Source organism: Coptis chinensis, chromosome 1 (genome assembly GCF_015680905.1).
Source record: "Coptis chinensis isolate HL-2020 chromosome 1, ASM1568090v1, whole genome shotgun sequence".
Taxonomy (NCBI): domain Eukaryota; kingdom Viridiplantae; phylum Streptophyta; class Magnoliopsida; order Ranunculales; family Ranunculaceae; genus Coptis; species Coptis chinensis.
The window spans coordinates 43,394,109-43,411,086 of NC_141456.1; the positions used below are offsets into that span (position 1 = coordinate 43,394,109).

At 41.0% G+C, this 16,978-nt stretch overlaps 2 protein-coding genes across 2 annotated transcripts; both read left to right on the forward strand.

The window, feature by feature from the left end:
- The first annotated feature begins 634 nt into the window (after positions 1–634).
- LOC147524177 (flavonoid 3'-monooxygenase CYP75B137-like) lies at positions 635–2,613 on the forward strand. The gene is made up of 2 exons (XM_086563055.1): positions 635–1,592; positions 1,878–2,613. The coding sequence occupies exons 1-2, from the start codon at positions 1,407–1,409 to the stop codon at positions 2,502–2,504; spliced, it is 813 nt and encodes a 270-aa protein (XP_086419181.1). The 5' UTR covers positions 635–1,406; the 3' UTR covers positions 2,505–2,613.
- Positions 689–1,348, forward strand: LOC147524178 (ibogamine 10-hydroxylase-like). The gene has a single exon (XM_086573775.1). The coding sequence runs from the start codon at positions 689–691 to the stop codon at positions 1,346–1,348; it is 660 nt and encodes a 219-aa protein (XP_086429901.1).
- Positions 2,614–16,978: the final 14,365 nt, after the last annotated feature.

Genomic DNA, 16,978 nt, shown 5'->3' on the forward strand with positions numbered 1-16,978 from the left:
GGCCATTATATATATTTAAATAGTAGGAAGATGAGATCTAACAACATTATTTAAATAGCAAAATTTCATTAATCAACACAAATAGCGAAAATTAACTCCATTCGTTGCTAAACTAATTTAACACGGTCAAAATCCCTAGCTTTGTTTTAATGAGATAGTCCAATACTATTTTATACAACAAAATAAATACAGTCCACATGTAATTTCCTATAGCAGCGCTGAAACAACATGTAAAATGATCAAATTACACTTAGGTTGAAATTCCGAGTCATTCTAGGTATCTAGTATAAATATCGGAAATCAACCAATCCGATATTTTACCTCATTTTCAACTGAGCTGGGCACTTAGTTTTCTTTTCCTTTGTTTATTTCTTTCTCTTTCTTGGTAACTATCAAAACCCCGTATAAACATCTAAAACCCCGTTCGATTTTGATTGAATTTATATAACAAATATTTTTCTGATGAAGTCAAAACAAAGAAAATAACATCAAATACATGCCGTGCCGGCACTACCAAGTGTTGGTGGTATTTTTTCTAAAAAAAATATAGTATGCTGTATATTTTTAATACCACAAGCAAAGTTTGCTGTATTTTTTGGTCATTATCCCAACTATATATGAGTGACTCATTCCAAATGTAGTCTTCTCTTTTTAAAAAAAACATCACAAATAAAAAGATACCTCGATGATGGCTATACCAGTATCAAGGTGGTGGATTTGTATAAATGAAAACTATGAGTACACTATACCAGTATTCATTCTTCCAATTGCACTAGTTCTACTCAATTCGAACAACTTCGTTATCAAGAAATCAAGAAACGGTAAGGTGCCATTGCCCCCAGGCCCTCAAGGCCTACCAATTGTTGGAAACTTACCATTTCTTGATCCAAATCTCCATACTTGCTTTGCCAAATTAGCTACAACTTATAGTCCAATCATGAAGGTCCAACTAGGGAGCAGGATTTGTATTGTATTGAGTTCACCCTTAGTTGCCAAGGAAGTACTGAAAGACCACGACATCATTTTCGCTAACCGTGATGTACCAGCTGTGGGTTTTGCTGGTACATATGGTGGTGTGGACATGCTTTGGTCTCCTTATGGTGACCATTGGCGAATGCTACGTAAAATCTGTGTACGCGAGTTACTAAGCAATGTGAGACTTGAGGTATTATATGGATTACGACGAAGAGAAGTTCGAGATATGGTGAATCAGATTAACTCAAATATTGTAGGATGCCCTATTGATATTGGTGAAAAAGTTCTTGATACTATGTTTCATCTCATTACAAGTATGTTATGGGGAGGTACGCTTGAGAAGGAAGATAGACAAATTTCAACAAGTTATTAAGGAACTTGTTAAGCTTGTAGGGGAACCTAATATTTCAGATCTATTTCCAGCTCTTGCCATGTTTGATATTCAGGGTATGGTACGTAAAATGAAAAAGGCCCATTTATGGTTTGATCGGACTTTTGATTCTGTCATTGATCAAAGGCTGAAAATTGAGAGAGGAGGAAAGGTCAACTTTGATATTGGGAAGAAGGAGGAACACAAGACACCATTCACCATAACCCACATCAAGGCCTTGTTCCTGGTAATTTCTTCATCTGTTTTATTCAGTACTTATTCCTTGTATTTTAAACGGCGACATGTTTAGCAGCAATCATTACTACTGACTACAACTGATTTAAAACATTAGGAAAGCTGTAGATAGAATTACATTTAGCAGCAACTTAATATGATTTCTTTTGATTCCTACCATTTAAAGAATGATTTAGCTAATTCGGTATCAAATCAATTATTGGGAGCGACATTTCAATATCGCGTTCCCAACCAATGAGGCTTTGACTCGAGCACTAACTGATTAGTTTTCTTACAGGACCTGATGGTAGGAGGGACTAAATCATCATCCACAACTATAGAATGGGTTATGGCAGAATTAATGAAACAACCCCACATAATGAAAAAAATCCAGGAGGAACTTGAAGAAGTTGTTGGGGAAAACAACATAGTAGAAGAGTCACATTTACGACAATTGGGCTACTTGAGTGCAGTAGTGAAAGAAGCCTTGCGTTTACATCCAGTAGTTCCTCTCTTAATCCCTAGAAGTCCAAGTGAATCATGTGTGGTGGGTGGTTATATGATCCCCAAAGGTTCCAAAGTCATGGTGAATGCATGGGCAATACAAAGAGATCCGGAGGTTTGGGACAACCCCTTGGAATTCAGACCGGAAAGGTTCTTGACTTCAGGTAGTGATGGTGATTACAGTGGTACAAATTTTGGTTACATTCCTTTCGGGTCGGGGAGAAGAATATGTATTGGAATTTCCATGGCAGAGAGAATGATACCTTACTTATTAGCATCATTGTTGCATTCATTCAACTGGAAATTGCCGGAAGAGACCGAGCTTGACTTATCCGAGACATTTGGATTAGATTTAAGGAAAACCATACCCCTTATGGTCATTCCAACTCCAAGGTTATTGGAACCTGAGCTGTACAATTGAACTTACGGTTTTATAGTAAACATGGTACTTGTAACAAGGATACTTCATACTTGTGCTTAAAACTTCACCATGGATATGGCCATATTATTCATCTTTATATTTCAAGGCATTTGTGTAGTTTTTTTGTTTTTAAAGTCTTGAGTAAGGCCTGCATGGCTGCACTTTAGTTGATCAGGAGTTCAGGACTACTGAGTACTGACTAATCCTATTATATTTGCAATTTCACTAGCTACTTTAGCTTTACTCTATGTTGGGCTTAGTTTCACGCCTAGAGTGAAGCAGTGGATAGCTAGATACGTATCCTTATGTCGAAACTATTGGTACAGGTTCAGAAAAGTCTGGGTATATGTGATATATCTGAGTCAAACTAGTCTCTTATGCCATTTTGTGATGTTGCACTTGCACTCCAAAGTCAAAACTGTCATCTATATGACTACATGTTGCAGACTTGCAGTCTGGGTCCTGCAAGTTTCAATTCTAGCAGATACAGTCTTCAGGGAACCAAATTTCATTTGGGAGCTAATACTAAGCCCGTTAGAGACTATGGATTGACAAGTTCATTCTTAAGTAAAGTTATAGAGGGGAAATCAGAAGTAGAAACAGAAACCTAGTAGTATGGAGTTGTTCAGGCGTGAGTTTGTAATTGTGTTAGAAGACAGAGGAGAAACTCAGCTAAAGCCCAGTACTCAACGTAAGCAGTGTGGCCCATATGACAGGGCATGGGTGTGCTTAAAAAAAGGGTACTTGTGGGGTGCAGCTATAAACATTATTGCTGGCGCCAAACATGGTTTCAGATTCCCAAATGCCTTTTTAATAGGCGAAGACATGCTCTTTTTAATATGGAACAACCTCATTTCTTGAGTTTCTAGGGTTTGACAAAACAAAACGAAAATGTGAGACAGAAAAATCACCGAAGAAGCAGTAATCAATGAAGTTTCTAGGTATGGGCTTGTCTCATTTCCTGTTCTGTACATACTTCATTAACATTATTTGCACTTACATTTTATAGAACCTTGTCCTAGAAATTTGTACAAGACCTTATTGTTGCATGAGTATATGCCACTTTTAACTGGGGTGTTTGGTGCGGCAAGTTTTAAAGTTCCGGTTGGGTCCTTATATTACTGTCATGCAGTTTGTTAGTGGAGATGAATCCATGTAGGTTTGTAGTAGAGATAGAATTTTGCTTAGAATCTGAGGTGGCACAAGGAAGACTCAGATAAACTGTCTTAGGAATAAATAGAGTATCTTGAAGTAAATGACCGAGTAATAATTTTGAACTAAGTTAAACAGCAATTAAGAAAATGATTTTAGTTATACTATATCTAATAAGTGTTTTATGTTCTCGTTGTTTTATTTTATTCTTGTATGCTTATATGGGCAGTAGTAACTTGGGTGTTTGGTGGCGCAGGTTCTGAAGTTGTGGTGTGTCCGCATTTTTCAGTATGCTAGTAGGGTAGTGATTGCGTCGGACAATTGCAGTTGGTCTTGGTTTGGTGTTCGATAAGTGAATTTTGAGTTGGTATTGCCATGGAAAGACTTTTGAAAAAGAAGAAAAGTGATGGTGCAGGAGTAGATATAATTAGTGATTTACCTGAGCCAATTTTGCATCACATCCTTTCATTTATGTACACGAAGGAAGCAATTCAAATAAGCTTAGTTGCAAAAAGATGGAGATATCTGTGGAAATCTGTTCCGCATTTGAATTTTCATTATCATTTTTCATGCAAAGAAACTGGGAAGAAAAAGGGGAAACAAGTTAGCCTTTTATCTGGGAAGAAAGTGTTTCATGAAGACGAGAACATGCATTTTGGAGATCGGGTTCTCTTTCTTCGTGATGCTTTTGATAGTGTACTACAATTACGTCTGTCTGGCTACCGTTGTGTTGATTCGGGTAGAATTGATACATGGTTGATTTACACATTAAAACGGCATGTTAAAGAGGTTTATCTTGATATATCTTTTCCTACATTACCTCGCTATTCACATCAGAGGTTGAAGTGTTTGAGTTGCATTCGGGTAGTATGTTGCGTCTCCAAACCCCAGTTTCAATGTGTTCTGCTCGTGCACTGAGAACTTTAAAATTGGTATCGACTCAACTTCCTAAAGGTGATTCCAATGGGGCCCTTGTTTTGAGATGCTCTGTTTTGGAAAACTTATTTTTAAACAACTGTGACCATCGACATCTCAATATTCTGAATATATCCTCTCCTCAGCTAAAGTAGTTGAAAGTTGAAGATCATTGGGGGACAACACAGGAAAGTTTTGGTTCTTGTAAGATCATGATATGTGCTCCAAACCTCATACTACTAAAGTTTAATGGTGCTTGCTACCAGGATTATTCTCCTGAGAACCATTCTCCTCTAGTGACTTCTTGGATTAAAGGAGATAATGCGCCAAGGTTGATTACAGTTCTTAGAAGTCTTTATAGCATGGCAAATCTTGAAATTTATTCTTCCTGGAGAAAGGTATACGTTTCTCCATCTCTTCCTCTGTCTTCTTGTTTGTCTGTCTGTCTGTTCGTGGGAATGGCAGGCATAATGCACTTGAATATTTCAATTTTAAAAAGTTTGTTCTCTCAAATTGTATGAAGAGATGGTCCCCCCGCTCCTTTTTATTTAGTTTTTTTTTTGTTTTTCTTAGAATGGTATGTTAGAGTGTGTGGACCGGAAAAAAAAAAGAAATAGTCTCACATTGAACAAGAAATGAGTTCATATAAAGTGGGAAGCTCACTAACTAGTATCGAGACCTTTTAGGATAAAACCCCACACCCATGGCTAAGATGTGGCCCAAGCCCAATGGGTGGTTAAGTGGGGGACAATATCGGTACTAGTTATCCCATGAGCGCAGAGGCCCAGGCCTGGAGGGTGTGCCCAGGTCCTAACAACTGGTATCAGAGCCGATGGTTCGGCAGGGACAAAAGGCACTGATCATGCAGAAAGGCCGCAACTCAGGTGGAGTTGGGTTGAGAAAAAGCCCCCTCCCTCAGAGGCCCAGACACACCAGAGCTCTGGCATTGGATCGTGCTCGACGATGAACGAATGTACTCCCTTGGAGTTCGATTGTTAGAGTGTGTGGACCGGAAAAAAAAAAAAATAGTCCCACATTGAACAAGAAATGAGTTCATCATGGGTTGATAAAGTGGGAAGCTCACTAACTAGTACCGAGGCCTTTTAGGATAAAACCCCATGGGTGTCCTAACATGGTAGAATAAGAACTTCATTAGTATGTGTCCTAACATGGTAGAATAAGAACTTCATTAGTATAAGGTAGTGTTATATCTGGTTAATGCAACAACTCTAAAGTACAATCTGTTTACCTTAGGTACATTAAAGCATCCCGTTTATTATGAGATCATAAATTGTATGACCGCAAACAGTTAACATCTCGATAGACAAACCCACCCAAGTCATCATCATATTACTTGGTCAAAGGTGTAGTATTTGTCTTTGAATAGCAAGAAATTGGAGCTTCCAAACAGCCTGCTTATCAGCAAAAGAATTTGTACATGACAAACAGCTTAGAAATTCAGCGATACCACACAAAAATACTGTCCGACACCTGAACAAAACCAGGAACCAGCTCCATATCTGCTTCACTTACCACATTGCGTCAACAAGTGTGCAACGGTTTCCTCCTTAGAGAACATATTGCTTCTGTTTGGCCAGAGTTAGCCCTTCTTCATGTTATTCATGGAGATCAGACTGATCAAGGTAAAAAGTTAAGGGGCATCAGATTTCTTGTTTAAGGACTGCATTGGTGAGGGAGTTTACCAGGTGATAGTAGACAGTTACATTTAAACCGACTTCCTTGCTTAAACATCAGAAATTTAGTATTATGAGTGAATTATTTTATCTTGAAATCCCTGATCAAAACCACAATCTTTTTCCATTTTACATGTCAGTGAATATGTCGGTTGGCCAACTAGGCGGGTTGGGGTAATGTCTAAGTAAATAGACCAAGAGGAGCTTAAAAACCAAGAGACCAGGAAATGAGTATCTATCTGTTGAACAATTAACCTAAAAGATGTTTGGATTATTGGAAACGTTTGGTTGGAGAACGTACTCTTACGCCTTTTCAGTTAGAATTAGGAATAATAGTAGGATCAGAAATAAGGTTTTGTTATAAAAGGGCTTAGAAGTCTCATTGTTAGTTTTGGTTGAGTTTTATTTTTTATTGATATTGAGAAACTGACTTCAAAGTTATTGTACCGATATCGCCTACATCACAGGACAGTTCAAGAAAATATGGAATTGGTAGAAAGTGAGATTCAAGTAGAATAAGTAGTAGAAGAAGAAGAAACTAGTGGTATCAGAGTAAGGAAGAGAAGAAGTGGTGAACCGTAGAAGGGAAACAGAGGATCTTATATGCCCATTTCCAACTGGACACAAGCTGCATCAAGAAGCTAGTGACCGTTGGAAAAGAAAAAAGTTGAAAAATAATAGACATTGGGAGTATGGCCTCCCAAATGAGTTGCTGGATTAGAAAAAAGAACAGAAGAGAATAGTTTGAAGAGGCAAGCAGTGAAATGAGTTATCATGATTCCAAGTGACTCTGAAACCTAGAGTTTAGTAAAAAATAAAAATAAATGCAGGGTCTAAAAGCCCCTTGGCCTGATATCTTTCATGGTGTGTTTATCGTGAATGTTGGGATACATTTGGGAAGGATGTCAGCAGTATTGTGAAGTGGTTCTTTTGTAGTGGAAATTTTCCAGAGCCTTTTAATGAAACTTTTATAACCTTATTTTTTTTAAAAATTATCCCAGATAATATAACCAAATTCACGCCTATTAGCCTTTGCAACTTCACCTAATGAAATGATTTTTAAACCCTTGCCAAAAGATCCAAATCCCACCTTCACAAATTTATTTGACCTTTTCAAGGGGGATTTGTTTAAGGGAGATTACTTGGTGACAATATAGGACTCGCGAGTCAATTCTTTCCTAATATGAAAAAGATTACAGGGAATTAGTGATACCCTCCACATTTAAAGATCTCTTTTGCGATGCCCCACATTTGAAGATCATTTGCGATATCCCCTACATTTGAAACTTCCGTAAGAAAAAAACCCAAAAAAAAAAAAAAAAAAAAAAAAAGTCGACCTTAATTAAGTAGTGGAAGTTACCTAAATACCTTTCCACTTTAACACAACAGTATGCTACATAGTATATATCATTCTTACTTTGGCAGACTAAACTTCCAATAAGAATGGTGAGAACCAAGTGATAATGGGGCTCAACAGGATGTTATATAGTATGTATCATTCAGAAAATGGTATGCTACATAGTATGTATCATCCTTACTTTGCAAGATTCATCAACTTTTCAAGTAGATTGAGTAATTGAAGCAAGCAACTCGACTGTTTTTGTGTATTGATTTTTGTGTTTTTTTTTGTCTTTAGAGAATATGGATTATAGATTCAGTTTATGTAGAGAATATTGATTATGTAGAGTTTTTGGATTCATTTTAATAGTTTTTGGATTCAGTTTTTGAAAAGTTGATGAATCTTGCAAAGTAAGGATGATACATACTATGTAGCATACAATTTTCTGGATGATACATACTATATAACATCCTGTTAAGCCTCATTATCACTTGGTTCTCACCATTTTTACTGAAAGTTTTGGTCTGCCAAAGGAAGGATGATACATACTATGTAGCATACCATTGTATCGAAGTGGAGGGGTATTTTGGTAACCTCCACTATTTAATTAGGTCAATTTTTTTTTTTTTTTTTTTTTTTCTTACGGTTTAACTCGGTCAACTAACTGTTGACTGACGAAAGTTGAAAATGGTGGGGGTATCGCAAATGATCTTCAAATGTGGGGGTATCGCAAAAAAGATATTTAAATGTGGGGGGTATCCCTAATTCCCCCAAAAGATTAAGAAGAAGGAGCGGGGTTGTTAAGTTGGACATGATGAAGGCTTATAATAGGGTTTAGTGGACTTTCTTGTATAGAATTATGAATAGACTTGGTTTTAACAGTACTTGAGTGGGAATGATAAAGGAATATCTTGAAATTGTGTCTTTCCGAGTTCTTTTAGATGGATCTCCTTTGGCTAAGTTCCTGCCTCAGAGAATTAAGGCAAGGGGACCCTCTATTTCCATATCTATTCATTTTAGTTTCAGAAGCGTTGTTAAGAATTATATGTAAAGCAGAAAAAGATAAGATTGCTAATGGTATTAAGATCAGAAGGTCTCCACCCATTTCACATTTTTTATATGCTAACGTTCTTTTAGTTTCCAGTAAAGCAACACTGGGAGAAGCTGATAATCTTAGTCTGATTTTGGATAAGTACTTTAATGCCTCCGGTAAAAAGGCAAGTCTAGAGAAATCGAGTGTTTATTTCAGTGCAAATGTTCACCATAGACACCAGAAGATGCTTATGAAGATTTGGAAATTTATGAAGTATAATGCGAGGGAACAATACTTGGTGGTTCCAGTGTTGATTAGCAAGAAAAAGTAATGTGGAACAAGGTAGAGATTTAGAAGAAAGAGATATGGAAATCTCAATTAGTAGAGAAGTGAAGAAGAAAGATAAGAAATATAGACGAATTAGAACAATAAGCAAGAAGAAGATGAAGTTTTAGAGTAGAAAGATAGATAATAACAAAGATAACTCAATTAAGAGACTTCTTGAATAATAATCATAATGGGTTGGTTAACAAAATACTAGAGAAGTCTATTTATAGATATGGTTTCTTGGACTCTAAGCAATACAAAATGGAAACTAATACTAATTCTAATTTGACACAAATTAAGAAATAACTTAACTACTAATAATAGTATTCTAGAATTATCTAGAACATAGGTATTTTATCCTACATCAAAAAGAGTGAAAGCTTTCACTACTTACTGGACAATTTACCAAGGAAAATTACAGGGTGGAAGTCTAAAGTGCTATCACAAGCAGCTAGAACAACAATTGTTAAATCAGTTGGAAAAGTAGTTCTTGTTTTTGCCATCGGAACTTATTTGCTACCTAGAAGGATCAGTGATAAAATGTATCAAATTAATAGGAAGTTTTGGTGGCATGGTGTTGAAGATTTTTAAAAAGCAATGTACCTTAAGCTGGGGCAAATCATGTAAGACTAAAGCTCATGGAGGGTTTGGGTTTACACTATTGGAAACTAATAAGTGATAATGAGTCAATATGGTCCAAGACTTTCAAAAGTAGATATTAATGTAGTGCTATTTAAAGTCATACTCAGAAAGATAAAAATCCTTGTTCATATTTTTGGTGAGGGGTGAAAAAATCAATGGAGGGGCTTAAAGGTGGTATGAGTTAGAAGGTGGGGGATGGTTCTCATGTTTCTCTACTCTTTGATCCTTGGTGTATACTCAAATATTACAACCTCTAAGATCACAAGTATTCTTTAGTTTTTTCTCCTCCTTTCTCTTCTCTCTCCCTTCGTTCTTGCGGTTCCTTGATCTCTTTCATCCTGCGGTCTCTACCTCTTCACATGTCGCTTCAGTCTCTTGCGGTTAGGGTTCCGCGGCCCCAATATACTACAACATGTCTTCCCTTTACTATTCCGCATCCAGCCCACTTGCCACCAATAACCTCTCATGTCATGAATATGACCCATACAGATGCCCTCTCTCGGTCTCATTGATGGTTCGCGAACAGCCAATAATGGGTCCGAGAACCAACTTTCCCCCTTCCCTTTTTCCTTTCGCAGTATATCACCTTTCTTTTATGTTGTCACCCCCCTTTTTATTTCTTGGCACGTGTTTCGTCTTTATTGCCACGTGGGAATGGCGCACGTGCGTATAGACTGTCTTTTCGATTTTTGAGGCCCCACGCGTCACCTTCCACCTGGTCCCTTTCTCGGTGATTACCTTTTTACCCCTGTCGTTTCGAATCCCGCACAAGGGCCTCTCTTCTCTCAAAACCCAACACTCTAGCATTTCACTTTTCATTTCATCTTCTATTCTCTTCAACTTCCCCCTTACTGTTCTTCACCTTCGTGGGATCCTTCCAGCACCAGCACCGTTCGAGTTCCTTCTTTACTCACTCCATTGCCTTTTGTTGCCTTGCAACTCAAGTTTGTCTCTTCCCTTTCTCGGTACTTTTGTTTTGTTTTCCTGCGATAATCATTTTTCGACCCTATTCCACAATCTTTCCCATTTCATAACTTGTACTCTCCACTGTTGCTTCAGTTTCCACATTTATTGAGTTTATCATGTCGGAATCGGAATCGGTGAATACCTCAGCCACCAGATCCGATGGATCGGAGTCCTCTACGCCCAGATCTAGCGATCATACCGCTGATAGATCTGAATCCCCGGTCTCTGGCTCGGTCAGTCCTGCCGCTGTACCCTCTACTTCAAGGAGGAAGGCTACTCTTCCTCCCCCACCCTCTTACTATCGTAGACCTAACTTAGATGCTATCAAAGCCACTTATGGCATCCCTGGTGACGTGGTCTTAGAGCACGTGCCTGGCATCACCCGTTTCCCTCATTTGGTAAAACCACGGCCAGGTTGTCTCGTTGCTACTGTAGGACAGATAGCGGTTGGCTTACATTTTCTCTTGACTCTGCTTGATGTCGAGGTATGCAATCATTTCAATATTCCGCCATGTCAGGGCATAGGTAACTTATGGCGTCTCATGTATGCCGCTAACCACTACAACAAAACCCATACTCCTAAAATCCAACTCCGCGATGTAATTGCTCATTATTATATAAAGAAATGCACCAAATTCGGTAGTGTAGGGTATCAGTCCTTCTGTACTCGTCTGCGGAAGAAGTTTTTGGTCCTCCGCATCACCACTTATGACAAGGTGTGGCATTACTATCCGTTGTATGTGTTCGGAAGTTTTATTTCCGCGGACCTTCCTTCGGAAGTTTCTCTAAGGCACCTCAGTTTCCTTAAAAGTGGTAAGTAAAACCTTTTGATCCGCATTGTTTATGTTTAACCTTGTTTTTAACTTGTCCTTCTTTTTGTGATCCAAGCTGGAAACCTGATTCGCGATCTCAAATTTACACCGGCATCTCCTCAGAAATTTTCCAAAAGCTCCGTGATTTGGGGAGTGCCCAGTGTGAGGTTCTCGACATAGACCCCGATAAAGGCAACCCTCTATTGCTTGATCCTTCCCTAAAAGACTTAGGTAAGTACCAAGGCCCCCTCTATCGCCTTCCGCCGCCAAAAAAAAGAAAACCAAAACCCTCCCCTCCCAAAAAAGGAAAACGCAAGACCCACAAGTCATTCAGATACACCACCAAGATCTATCACTCTCAAGTCGTTGCCCAACGTGCTGCCGCCCAATCCCACACTACTACTCCTGACCCCGCCCCCTCTTCCTATTCCTCTTTAGTGGACTGGGAAGACGATTTTGTCCACCCTACCCCTCCCACTGCCATGGTTGCCAACAAACTCAAACTTTGGGATAGTGACTCAGATGGTGATACACCCATTGAAATTGCAGCCAACAACCCCCCAGCCAAAAACGCAAGGACCGTGCCTCCTGTCCCATCTGGAGGTCAAGTGAACCCAACGCGGTCCCTGGCCCCACCGCATTGTCAAAACAAGGACCCTGTCTCATCTGCCCCCCTTTCCTCTGGTCCAATCGAAGCATGACATCCACAATTCAAGGCTAGAGATCGCGAGGTAACTACCCACGATTCAGCATTGGAAAATCCAGCTGTGGTCGTTTCCTTGTTCTTCAACTCCCATCTTCCATGGGATCAAGTGTATGGCGATTCTGGCTCGTTCGCCTCTCATAGAGCTTCCATTTACACCGGCTGGGAAAAGGTGTTCTCCTTTTCTATTCTCTATATTTTTACTTCTTACACCTCTTGCTAACCAGTGTTTGTATTCAGCTGAGTCTTGACATAGGCTACATGGTGAGCGGATTGACCAACACGCTAGAGTCCCTGGATGTTGTGAAGCAGGAGATTCACGGTCCTGATGGCTGGAAAGGCAAATATGCAAGGCTGGAAAAGGATCGGGACGATCTGCGCACTGTGGCAGTCAAGGCCCAAAAGGAACTTCAGCGGGCAGAGGACAAACATCGCGACTATAGCGGGAGTCGCCTCCAAGCTAGAAAGCCAAAAGGAGGCTGAGAAAGTCGCCTGTCAGGCTGTGGTGGACAATGCTTTGAAGGAAGCCGCGGACCGTTTTCGAAGCCTGGCTGCAAAGAAGATTACCCGCGAACTAAAGCAACAGCTCAAAGAGCTTAGTGCGGCCTCCCGTTTACTTCCCGTTCCGCCTCTAGTTCTTGACACAGCTGCTTCAACATTTCAATCTGTTAATCCCGATGCCACTGCCCCTGTTATGCCTCTTGTCACCCCCAACTCGGACACCTCTCCTATCGAGCTGGTCGAGGATCAGACTACCTCAGTGGATGTGGAAGAGGGTCTTTCTCAGGTGGATGGGGTTGAGGATCCCTCCTAGGTGGATGTGGCTGAGGGACCGAAGCGAATTTTGTACTTTGCTTTCTTTGTATATTCATACAGTTATGATATTTGTACGTTTTGTATTTGTGTTGACATCTTTAAGCCTAGATTTCTGGGTGTTCCCAGCAGGTTACTAAGTAAGCTCGTTTTCCTCACTCCAATGTCTTCCATCTCCAAGCATATCATAATTTGGGTCTCAATTGTCTTGTATATCAAGACTTCTTTGTATTGTCCCGTGGACATATATACCCAAGGATTTACTTGATGTACCGTGATAATCATAACTGTCAGGGGCGAAGCTTTGGGGGCAGCCCAATTTGCCCCAATGTTTGATTTAGACATATAGTCTGTGAAGGGTTTATTCCCCTTGTCTCTCTGGTCAGCTGTGAAGCTTGGTGGGGCAACTCACTTTGCCCCCAAGTTTGATTCGGATTAGTAGTCCGCGAAGGGCTCATCCCCCCGCTGTCTTTGGGCGGTTGTGAAGCCTATAGGGGCAGCTTAATTTGCCCCAAAGTTTGATTCGGACAAGCAGTCCGCGAAGGGCTCATCCCCCCCCCCCCCCCCCCCTTGTTGTTTTGGTCAACTGTGAAGCTTGGTGGGGCAACTCACTTTGCCCCCAAGTTCGATTCGGACCTGTAGTCTGCGAAGGGCTCATTCCCCCCGCTGTCTTTGGGCGGCTGTGAAGCCTATAGGGGCGGCTCAATTTACCCCAAAGTTTGATTCAGACAGGCAGTCCACGAAGAGCTCATACCCCCCACTGTTTTGGTCAGCTATAAAGCTTGGTGGGGCAACTCACTTTGCCCCCAAGTTTGATTCGTACCAGTAGTCCGCGAATGGCTCATCCCCCCCGTTGTCTCTGATTGGCTGTGGAAACTGATTGGGACAACTCAATTTGCCTCAAAAATTGATTTGGACAAGCCGTCCCGCCGAATGGCTCATCCACCCCCAATGTTTTTAGTCAGTTGTGAAGCCTGGTTGGGGCAACTCATTTTGCCCCCAAGTTCTTTTCGCTCATATCCCTTCTCATGACACAATTGAAATAAGGGCATTCTTTATTTCATCGACACAACATTTAACACAAAATATCATTCCTCTGCTCACATAGCACTTATCTAAAAGACTCTCTCAATTAGAAGACTAAACAAATTCTCTATCCATGGAATTTTTTCAACATTCTAATGTTCCATGGTTTCTCTATCTTTTCCCCGGCTGAAGTTTGCAATCGATAAGTTCCAAAAGTACCCTTCTCCCTGATGACATATGGTCCCTCCCAGTTGGGACCTAATTTTCCTTCATTTTCCTTCTTGGTGGCAGGGGTAACTCGTCCTAGCATGAAGTCACCCACCTTGAATGTACGCGACTTCACTCGGTTATCATACTATCTCTGTAGCGTCCGATGGTACTCCTCCAACCGAATGCGGGCTATTTCTCTTCTTTCTTCGATGAGATTCAAATCCGTGGCTAATATCCTCTCATTCATTCCCCCTTCCACAGCTTGAGTTATGATCGTGGACACTATAATCTCCATTGGTATGACGGCCTCTACTCCATATGTCATTGCGAACGGTGATTCATTAGTAGATGTTCGCGGTGTGGTGCGATAAGCCCATAGCACGTGATTTAGTTCGTCCGCCCACGCACCTTTCCGCTCCTCCAATTTTCTCTTTAGGTTATCCATTATGATTTTGTTTGATGCCTCTGCCTGCCCATTTCCTTCAGGATTGTAGGGGGCTGAGAACCCCTGCTTCACCCTGAACGCCTGAAGAAACTCTCGCACTTTTCCCCCTGTAAACTGAGTTCCATTATCCGCGATGACCGTATGTGGCAGCCCGAACCTACATATGATATTCTCCCACAGGAACTTCTTCACATGTTCTTCCTTGATTTGTTGTAATGCCACGCCTTCCATCCACTTGGTAAAATAATCGGTAGCGGCCAACATAAATCTCCTTTTGCCGCTCGCCATGGGCAGAGGCCCCATAATATCCAGTCCCCACATTGGCCAAGGGCTGAACACATTATGCAATGGCTCAGCTGGTGAATGTATGAACGGTGCAAATCTTTGGCATTTCTCACACCTCTTGGCATACTCTATGGCATCTCTCTTCATATGGGGCCATAAATACCCCTGTGATAGCAGCCTGTGGGTTGTTGTTCGCCCGGTGGAATGACTTCTGCAATCACCCTCATGTACCTCAGCTAAAACTTCTTGAGCATGTTAATGTGTACATTTGACTCAACTGCTCCATTTTTTGCCTCTCCTGCTTGTTTTCTATTTCTACTCCCATCAGGAAAGTCTTTATTGGTTCCATCCAACCCTAATCACTCTCAGTGATGAGCCAAACACCTTCCTCCTCTGATGTACTTGGCTTGCTCAATACCCTCACTTCAATAGATCGGCCCTCTGTCCCAGGAAGCACTGCCGCCACATAAGCCAACGCATCGGCGTGTCTATTCTCTCCGCGGCCTAAGTGGGCAAACTTGGTCTTATTGAACTGGCTTGCCTTTCACTGTAGGACCTCAAGGTATCTTGCCATCCTTGGGTAGCGAGCCACAAAACCTCCATTCACCTAACAAATTACCAAATTAGAATCAGAGTAAACAGACAATTCGCTCACCCCCAAATCTTTTGCCAAATCCAATCCTGCTATCACTGCTTCATATTCATACTCATTATTATAAGCCGCAAATCCCAGTTTCATAGATAGCTCTAGATGAGTGTTCTCAGGAGTCACTAGAACGACCCCAATTCCGTTCCCTGTATCGGTAGTAGAACCATCCGCGAAAACTCTCCACCCGTTCCGAACATCCTAAGGATCCAAAGGGTCGCTACTAAGCTCCCCTTCCGGTTCCATGACCATCTCCTCTCCCCTAGTGGGGTCCTCAGCCAGAAATTTGGCCATAAACTCCGCCATAGCTTGCGCCTTTTCTGCCGTTCTGATCTGGTACTGAATCTCATAAGAACTGAGCATTACCGCCCACTTTAGCATTCTGCCTGACTTATCGGCCTTCAACGCTTGCTTGAGGGGCAAATTTGTTACTACCACCACTGAATGTGCCTCGAAGTAAGGCTTCAACTTAAGAGCTGAAAATATCAAGGCCAAAGCATATTTTTCGATCCTACTATACCGGGTCTTTGCATCCAGTAGGGTTTTACTCTGAAAGTAAACTGGCCTTTCTATCTTGTCGACCACTCGCACAAGAACTGAGCTTACCGCGTACTCAGTAACTCCCAGATATAAATACAACTTCTCTCCTTCTCTGGTCATGATAGTAAAGGTGCCTTGCCTAAATAACTCTTCAACTCTTGGAAGGCCCCCTCACCTTCTGCAGTCCAATGGAAATCAGGTGTTTTTCTCAACAAACGATATAGAGGTTGGCATTTGTCCGATGACTTGGAAATGAATCTATTGAGAGCAGTGACTCTTCCAGCCAACCTTTGTACCTCTTTCACATTCTGAGGGGACGACATTTCTATCAGTGATCGAATTTGCTTGAGATTCGCCTCTATTCCGTGGTAAGTGACTATGTAACCCAGAAACTTTCCTGAAGTTACCCCAAACGTGCACTTCTCAGGATTGAGTTTCAGCTTATGTCTTCGCAGTATGCCAAAAGTATCGTGGAGACCTTCTAAGTGTTCCTCTTCCGACATGCTTTTTTCCACCATGTCGTCAATATATATTTCAATCTCTTTCCGAATCTTGCCTTCGAACATCTTTTCTCCTAACCGCTGAAATGTGGCCCCAGCATTTTTTAAACCAAAGGGAATTCTCGTGGTAGCAATAGGTACCACCCTCCACTACAAAGGTTGCCTTCTCCTGATCTGGACCGAACATCGCGACCTGATTGTATCCCATGGACGCATCCATGAAATAAAGTACTTTGAAACCAACAGTCCTGTCTACTAACTCGTCCATATGGTAACAATCTTTCGGACACTCTTTGTTTACGTCTGTAAAGTCGACACACATCCTAACTTTGCCGCTCTTTTTCGAAACTGCGACCACATTGGACAGCCATTATGTGAACTCTACGTCCCTTATTATCCCAACACCTTTCAACCTTATCACCTCTT